We start from the raw sequence: 8,889 nt of genomic DNA, 5'->3' as shown, positions 1-8,889 counted from the left end.
ATGTTTATACTTGGGGACGTGCTGTTTGATAGAAACAATCTAATTTCTTTCCAAATGGCTTCAACATCTATAAACATGACCTGAGTTTAATGGTAATTTAGCCGGAATCCTGAGAGACACGAGACATAGATGCGTTGCTTTTTCTGTTGAATATGCTCGATTGGTGTATATTTTATTCTTTAGATCATGTTTTAAATCTATACTGACTGATGTCTGGCGATTGTTATATTGTTGTTATAACATACCATATCTCCGGATGTTAGTGAGATATCAAGCCTAGCGGTTAAGAGCGTTGGGCCAGTAACCGAAACGTCACTGGTTCGAATCCCCGAGCCGACTAGGTGAAAAATCTGTCTATGTGCCCTTGAGCAAGGCACTTAACCCTAATTGCTCCTGTAAGTCGCTCTGGATCAGAGCGTCTGCTAAATGAAAAAAAATGTACAGTTCCAACTATCTCACGTGTTGGACTTTTATTTTGAAACTCGAAAATGGCTCAAGAAGTCGATATATGACGTACTAGAGACATTCTAGAAGCACTAAGGCTGCCATTTTTGTCTGGTGAGATGTGCAAGAGTGCCATCAAACAACTTTTGATTCAGCTAGCTATCATACTGGAACTAAAGAAGTCGAACAAAATTGTTAATTTTAGTATTAGATTGAGGACACAATTTCAATGGATTACGAGTCATTTCAATCACAAACAACGTCAATTTTGGCTATTGTTGTTGAAGCGGGCATAGCGGAAATGTGCAGAGTTGAGCATGAAGGGTCAATCATGGCATCATGTAGTGAAATATCTTGCACTGGAGATGATGGTGATCAAAATGCCAACACAGGGGTGGGTGTCTTTCTACCTAGCCAGGTAACTGTGTTGGACCCATTTTGAAACGAGGTTTGCGTAACAGTACCTAATGTAGCCTATTACTTCCAAGATAGCTAGCTGTTCATTAGCCTAACATCTTGACGGTCCGATGCTCAGTTAGTAAAATGTACTGACCCAGTCCTAACTTCAGGGGTCAGGAGGACTCTAGTCTCACTGGTATGATGGCCAACAGCCCAAACAGATTTTGGAACCACTGCTTTACTAGATGACCCTAGTTGATGTCATCCCTCAGATAACACACTAAAGATCAAACTGGGGGATATGGGGTGTTGTTTATTAGGATCGAACGGTGGGAGATGGGGTTTAGTTTTTTAGGATCAAACTGGGAGATGGGGTCATAATATGCCATTTAATATGTCATGATGTGGTTGTGATATTAGGTAGCCTAATATTACCTAGCCATGTTTTTCTTTCCATTTCCATCAGGCACAGCTTGTCTCCATCATGCACCTGTTGATGAAGGAAGCCGTTCGAAAGTTATGTAGGTTATTCAGAGAGTGTACTACAATTCTACAAAATGAAAATGAGACCCTGAAGAATAAGCTGGAATTTATGGTGACACCATTGGAAAAAGGTGAGATCCGAGAAAGAGTCATTCTGAGTTGACCAACAGTAATCAGTTCGGTTAGTTGGGAGAGTGGCTGCAATCCACAGGAAATCTCACAGATTGTAAAAATCCCAAATACAACATTAAAATCTAAATAGCAAGAATACCATGCAGAGCATTAGATTAACTGTACTGCGTAAACATTAATCTGATTTCATATGAAAGAGAAACAGGGTTGAAATAGTTCCACTTATTTCCATTTCTCTTTTAGGTTATGTCATGTCTCCTACCAGTGCAATGAAAGATGGGGAGACCTCCGCATCATCAGAGGAAGACTGTGAGGTGGGTAGATTGTATTTAATCAAATCATGCCAAATGAGAAATCATTGTAATAGGAAGTCTGTTTTTACTGTGTTTGTGTCTGTCGGCAGGAGGATGGCTCAATCGACTGTTCAATCAAGGAGTGTGATATCTCAGGAATCAATGCAACATCAACCAGTGGAGAGGGTAAAACTTTGATTGCAGTGATTCTGCTCAGTAGACGTCTCAACTGTATTTAGATACGTGTATTGCGATTAACCAGAGGTTCATGTGGCTTTCTTTATGTTTGCACTCTATTTGTCCTGAGGTCCTGCAGATGTTGACAATGCATGCAGAGAGAGTTCAGCCGCAGACAGTGACCCCCCTGCAGGAGACAGAGAGGAAGTAAAAACAGAGCCCACATCAAGAAACACTGAAAGTGACGTTGAACACATCAATGATGCTCTCACTGATGGCACACTGGTCAAAACAGACGGCAATGGAACAAATAAAGAAGTTTCATTTGCTGATGTAACAGAAACTACAGAGCACAGCAGCCTCAGAACAAAGCAGATCTTTCCCAAAAGGAAGAAATCCTTAAACTGTGACCAGTGTGGGAGGCGTTTTCATCTGAGCAGCTTGCTGAAACAGCACAAGCGAGTTCACACGGGAGAGAAGCCTTTCTGTTGTGGCCAGTGTGGAAAGAAGTTTATATACTTAACTTCTCTCAACAAGCATGTCTTGGGTCACTCAGAAGGGAGGACTTTCGGTTGCACCGTTTGCGGAAAGACATTCCGTGAGGAGAGAGCATTAAATTCACACAAGTTTGTTCATTCGGAGGCAAAACCATTCAACTGTCTGACTTGTGGACAGGGTTTCACAACAAGAAACAGTCTTATTGTGCACCAGAGAATTCACACGGGTGAAAAACCATATAGCTGCACTATGTGTGGAAAGAGTTTTGCACAATCCAGTTACCTCACGACACATAAGAGAACACACTCCCAGGACAAGCCATTTAGATGTGCTCAGTGTCAAAAGGGTTTCATGACTGAGCGGGCATTGAAATCTCACCAGGTAGTGCACACAGGGCTGAAGGCATTTAAATGTGAGATATGCGGGAGCAGTTTTGGTCACGAGGTCAACCTTAAAAGACACAGTCTGATTCACACAGGGACTAAACCGTTCAGCTGTAAGGTGTGCGGAAAGCAGTTCAACCAATCCAGCACCCTCAAAGGACACATGCAGGTACACGAAGGATTGAAGCCCTTTATGTGTGACATTTGTGGAAGAACGTTTGTATACAATTACGCTCTGAGAAACCACCAGCAGACACACATGGATGACGAAAAGAAGGACAAACACAGGAAACCACAAAGTTGTGAGATATGTGGGAAGCGCTACAGCTCCATTGGGACACTTAAAATACACCAGCTTCTTCACACAGGTGAGAAGCCATTTGTTTGCTCTACATGTGGGAAAACCTTCACCCAGCGAGCTGCTTGTGTCATACATCAGAAGGTTCACACTGGAGAGAAGTCTCACATGTGCGGCGTGTGTGGGAAGAGCTTCAGTTTGCCAAACAGTCTTAGACTACATGAACGAATTCACACTGGCGAGAAACCTTACACATGTGAAACTTGTGGGATGACCTTCCGTATCAGCGGTAACCTTAAAAGGCATATGCGCGTTCATACGGGAGAGAGGCCCTTTAGCTGTGAAGTATGTGGGAAAATGTTTAGCCAAGCTAATAATGTCAAAGCTCACATGCAGGTCCACAAAGGAGAAAAGCCATACTCATGTGACAATTGTGGAAAAAGCTTTGCCTATGTAAGAAATTTCAAGGAACACAAGTGTGTCAATAGATAACCATTTGCAGCACTGTGAGGATTGTATCACAACATTTCTAGCTAGGGGAACCTACATGGTTGACATGTAATTATCAACTTTTATTAGAGAGTGGGCATTGAAAAGTAAGTATGTTAGTTTTAGGGTTGATGATGCTGTAAATCGATATCTGGGCATTTGTTGAGCAGGAAGATGACTTGGTCTTAGTATTATAATTTATTTGAAGAAAAAACGTTTTTGTTCTTTTGCATTTTTTATCAAATCGCATAAGCTTATTTTTTCTTTAAAGGACAGATTAAAATTTACTGGGGGAGGGGTGGTCCAAAATAGCGGAGGGTTGTCAATTATTTATATATTTTTGCTTTGGGGAGGGTTGTGTATTTTTTTTTATTGGGCAAAGGGGAGAGTAGTGTGTTTTTTTTCCCTGGTTAACATTTTCTCTTCTGCTCGTATTTTCCCTATAAACAATGGCTTGACTTAGTTTTGATATTACCCTAATAAACTTAAGAAACGTTTGTGAAGGTTTGGTATAATGTGGCTATTATTACACTTTAGGCCTATAATATGAGGGCAGTGCGCCCCGGCACTCCAACTGACTTAGACAGTTCAACTTGAGGTGAGGAGGTATGTTTCAGGCCTACTTTTACCCCTTTTTTCCCCCAATTTCGTGATATCCAATTGGTAGTTACAGTCTTGTCCCATTGCTGCAACTCCCGTACGGACTTGGGAGAGGTGAAGGTCGAGAGCCATACGTCCTCCGAAATATGACCCTGCCAAGTCGCACTGCTTCTTGACAAACTGCTCGCTTTACCCGGAAGCCAGCCGCACCAATGTGTCGGAGGAAACACTGTACAACTGCGGCCAAAGTCAGCTTGCAGGCGCCCGGCCCGCCACAAGGAGTCGCTAGAGCGCGATGGGACAAGGAAATCCCGGCCTTGATGACGGCTTTTGCACACTCTTGGAATTCTCTCAACCAGCTTCACCTGGAATGCTTTTCCAATAGTCTTGAAGGAGTTCCCACATATGCTGAGCACTTGTTGGCTGCTTTTCCTTCACTCTGCGGTCCGACTCATCCCAAACCATCTCAATTGGGTTGAGGTCGGGGGATTGTGGAGGCCAGGTCATCTGATGCTTAGCTTATTTTTTTCTTTAAGCAATGGCTTTTTTCTGGCCACTCTTCCGTAAAGCCCAGCTCTGTGGAGTGTACGGCTTAAAGTGGTCCTATGGACAGATACTTCAATCTCCGCTGTGGAGCTTTGCAGCTCCTTCAGGGTTATCTTTGGTCTCTTTGTTGCCTCTCTGATTAATGACCTCTTTGCCTGGTCCGTGAGTTTTGGTGGGTGGCCCTCTCTTGGCAGGTTTGTTGTGGTGCCATATTCTTTCCATTTTATAATAATGGATTTAATTGTGCTCTGTGGGATGTTCAAAGTTTCAGATATTTTTTTATAACCCAACCCTGATCTGTACTTCTCCACAACTTTGTCTCTGACCTGTTTGGAGAGCTCCTTGGTCTTCATGGTGCGGCTTGCTTGGTGGTGCCCCTTGCTTTGTGGTGTTGCAGACTCTGGGGCCTTTCAGAACAGGTGTGTATATATATACATTTTACATTTTAAGTCATTTAGCAGACGCTCTTATCCAGTAAAAGGATTACTGTTATACTATTCCAGGTATTCCTTAAAGAGGTAGGGTTTCAAGTGTCTCCGGAAGGTGGTCAGTGACTCCGCTGTCCTGGCGTCGTGGGGGAGCTTGTTCCACCATTGGGGTGCCAGAGCAGCGAATAGCTTTGACTGGGCTGAGCGGGAACTGTGCTTCCGTAGAGGTAGGGGGGCTAGCAGGCCAGAGGTGGATGAACGTAGTGCCCTCATTTGGGTGTAGGGTCTGATCAGAGCCTGAAGGTAAGGAGGTGCTGTTCCCCACATAGCTCAGTAGGCAAGCACCATGGTTTTGTAGTAGATGCGAGCTTCAACTGGAAGCCAGTGGAGTGTGCGGAGGAGTGGGGTGACATGAGAGAACTTGGGAAGGTTGAACACCAGACGGGCTGCAGCATTCTGGATAAGTTGTAAGGGTTGAATGGCACAGGCAGGGAGCCCAGCCAACAGCGAGTTGCAGTAATCCAGACGGGAAATGACAAGTGCCTGGATTAGGACCTGTGACGCTTTCTGTGTAAGGTAGGGTCGCACTCTGCAAATGTTGTAGAGCATGAACCTGCAGGATCGGGTCACCGCTTTGATGTTAGCTGAGAACGACAGGGTGTTGTCCAGGGTCACGCCAAGGTTCTTTGCACTCTGGGAAGAAGACACAATGGAGTTGTCAACCGTGATGGCGAGATCATGGAGCGGGCAGTCCTTCCCCGGGAGGAAGAGCAGCTCCGTCTTGCCGAGGTTCAGCTTGAGGTGGTGATCCGACATCCACACTGATATGTCTGCCAGACATGCAGAGATGCGATTCGCCACCTGGTTATCAGAAGGGGGAAAGGAGAAAGTTAATTGTGTGTCATCTGTGTAGCAATGATAGGATAGACCATGTGAGGATATGACAGAGCCAAGTGACTTGGTGTATAGAGAGAATAGGAGAGGGCCTAGAACTGAGCCCTGGGGGACACCAGTGGTGAGAGCACGTGGTGCGGAGACAGATTCTCGCCACGCCACCTGGTAGGAGCGACCTGTCAGGTAGGACGCAATCCAAGAGTGAGCAGTGCCGGAGATGCCCAACTCGGAGAGGGTGGAGAGGAGGACCTGATGGTTCACAGTATCAAAGGCAGCAGATAGGTCTAGAAGGATAAGAGCAGAGGAGAGAGAGTTAGCTTTAGCAGTGCGGAGAGCCTCCGTGACACAGAGAAGAACAGTCTCAGTTCAATGACCAGTCTTGAAACCTGACTGGTCATTCTGAGAGAGATAACAGGAGAGTTGGCTAGAGACGGCATGCTCAAGAGTTTTGGAGAGAAAGAAGGGATACTGGTCTGTAGTTGTTGACATCGGAGGGATCGAGTGTAGGTTTTTTGAGGAGGGGTGCAACTCTCGCTCTCTTGAAGACGGAAGGGACATAGCCAGCGGTCAAGGATGAGTTGATGAACGAGGTGAGGTAAGGGAGAAGGTCTCCGGAAATGGTCTGGAGAAGAGCGGAGGGGATAGGGTCAAGCGGGCAGGTTGTTGGGCGGCCGGCCGTCACAAGTCGCAAGATTTCATCTGGAGAGAAAGGGGAGAAAGAAGTCAAAGCATATGGTAGGACAGTGTGAGCAGGACCAGCAGTGTCATTTGACTTAGTAAATGAGGATTGGATGTCGTCAACCTTCTTTTCAAAATGGTTGACGAAGTCATCCACAGAGAGGGAGGAGGAGGAGGATACAACAGGGAGGAGAAGGTGGCAAAGAGATTCCTAGGGTTAGAGGCAGAGGCTTGAAATTTAGAGTGGTAGAAAGTGGCTTTAGCAGCAGAAACAGATGAAGAAAATGTAGAGAGGAGGGAGTGAAAAGATGACAGGTCCGCAGGGAGTCTAGTTTTCCTCCATTTCCGCTCGGCTGCCCGGAGCCCTGTTCTGTGAGCTCGCAATGAGTCGTCAAGCCACGGAGCAGGAGGGGAGGACCGAGCCGGCCGGGAGGATAGGGGACATAGAGAGTCAAAGGATGCAGAAAGGGAGGAGAGGAGGGTTGAGGAGGCAGAATCAGGAGATCGGAGGGAGAAGGATTTAGCAGAGGGAAGAGATGATAGGATGGAAGAGGAGAGAGAGTGCAAAGGTTGCGATGGCACATTACCATCTGAGTAATTAATTCCATGAGGGGGGAGGGTGTTCCATTTAATTTACAGTACAAGGGGAGGCTCATGTGAAAATATTTGTAATGTTGGGGAGGAGGGTGCATTATTTTTTGATGACACCTTGAGTTGGACCATCCCACCCCCCCAGTAAATTTCGATCTGTCCCTAACCATATATTAACATTCCCTACACACCTGCAAAGCAATCTCTTGTTTCTTTGGATGTGCAAGTGCATTTCACTTATGTCAAAATTAAAAGTTCCTTTGACGGGAGACTCGGTGATGACTGATTTACTTTTTGATGCATTTGTTTGTAATGATTTCTGCGGTTTTTATAATGTACGCAATATTTTTCTTTAACACAATAATCACAATCTACCAGTACATTTGCCACCAACATCACTCTTTCCCATATAGCTAATGTATAACTGAAAACAACATCGCTTTTAGTTTGAAATACTAAAAACAGTTGTCACTAGTTACCACAGCCACAAAGTAATAAACCCCGCCTATTTCTACAATTTATCTTCTTAAAATATGATCTTAAACGTAACCTTAACCACACTGATAACGTAATGCCTAACCCTAACCTTAAATTAAGACCAAAAAGCAAATGTTTGTTTAAATGAATTTTTACGATATAACCACATTGACTTTGTGGCTACGGTAACTAGTGGAAACCACTAAAAACCCATGCCTCGACCCGGAAGAACATGTGGGTGGGAATCACGACGTGACTTATCCTAGAGCGGAGCTGCTTGTTGACGAACAGACAGGGATTTTTGAAATCGTTGAAAAATAAACAAACTTTACTCAGTGTGGCGGAGGTTCTGCACGGGCGTGCTGTGAATGGGTCAGAGATGGTAGGAGATAGTGATGGAGAGGAAAGTGAAGCAAGTATGTAACATAGTGGTACAAATAAAGGAGGGAGTAAGAAAGAGAAAAAGAAAGTGGGAGAGAAAGGGAGTAGGTGAATGAAGGGGAGCGAGAGGTCTACGGAGGTAGAGAGGAGGCAGAAAATGAAGTTTGAGGAGAGCAACCTAGCTTCCAACGCTAGCGGAAGTTCGGAGGTAGAAAGTACAGAGGAAGGGCAAGATAAGACATGAGAGGAACATGGAGGTGAGGAGGAGCATAAAGTGATTATGAAGTTTAGGGAGGAAGGAGGAGTTGGGGCGATGAGTCCGATAAGGTTGACGGCTGTGATAAAAGAGTTGATTGGGGAAGTTGTTAATGCTAAAGTGTTAAGAGATGGGAGATTGTTGGAGTGCTGTAAGGACATGGCGCAGAGGGAAAAAGCTATCGGAGTGAAGCAAATAGGGAAGTGTAAGGTGGAGTCGAGCAGCTGGACTGATCAAGCAGTGGAGTAAAGGGGTGATAACAGGATGGCCTGTGCAGTGTTGCCAACTCCTCAGTAAGGAAATTGGCTGTTCTAAAAGTCGCTAGAAGTCGCTAAATGACGTCATCACCTAATTTGCATAATTGGCCATGTGCATGTAATTGTGATGGACGCTGTAGGAGAGAGGAATAATGTCGTGGGAGAGACAAAAAGTGGGTAAAAAA

The 8,889-nt window shown here is 45.0% G+C and overlaps 1 protein-coding gene across 2 annotated transcripts; it reads left to right on the top strand.

The window, feature by feature from the left end:
- The first annotated feature begins 552 nt into the window (after window positions 1-552).
- Window positions 553-4,093, top strand: LOC121567542 (gastrula zinc finger protein XlCGF26.1). Of its 2 annotated transcripts, none has more exons than XM_041877669.1 (5): window positions 553-838; window positions 1,310-1,457; window positions 1,702-1,772; window positions 1,862-1,937; window positions 2,068-4,093. In XM_041877669.1, the coding sequence occupies exons 1-5, from the start codon at window positions 674-676 to the stop codon at window positions 3,597-3,599; spliced, it is 1,992 nt and encodes a 663-aa protein (XP_041733603.1). In that variant the 5' UTR covers window positions 553-673; the 3' UTR covers window positions 3,600-4,093. The 2 variants fall into 2 exon arrangements, with proteins under 2 accessions (XP_041733603.1, XP_041733602.1); XM_041877668.1 differs by having other exon boundaries at window positions 553-862.
- The last annotated feature ends 4,796 nt before the right edge of the window (window positions 4,094-8,889 follow it).

This window comes from Coregonus clupeaformis, chromosome 6 (assembly GCF_020615455.1).
Source record: "Coregonus clupeaformis isolate EN_2021a chromosome 6, ASM2061545v1, whole genome shotgun sequence".
Taxonomy (NCBI): domain Eukaryota; kingdom Metazoa; phylum Chordata; class Actinopteri; order Salmoniformes; family Salmonidae; genus Coregonus; species Coregonus clupeaformis.
The sequence above is the reverse complement of the archived record's forward strand: the minus strand, read 5'-3'. Positions and strand labels throughout refer to the sequence as shown.

What these genes read in the sequence shown, in the direction of transcription:
- LOC121567542 (XM_041877668.1), top strand. Translation starts at nt 674, where the DNA reads ATGGATTACGAGTCATTTCAATCACAAACAACGTCAATTTTGGCTATT. An exon ending in GTGTCTTTCTACCTAGCCAG is followed by an intron (nt 863 to 1,309) that starts GTAACTGTGTTG and finishes CATTTCCATCAG; the next exon opens with GCACAGCTTGTCTCCATCAT. An exon ending in CATCAGAGGAAGACTGTGAG is followed by an intron (nt 1,773 to 1,861) that starts GTGGGTAGATTG and finishes GTCTGTCGGCAG; the next exon opens with GAGGATGGCTCAATCGACTG.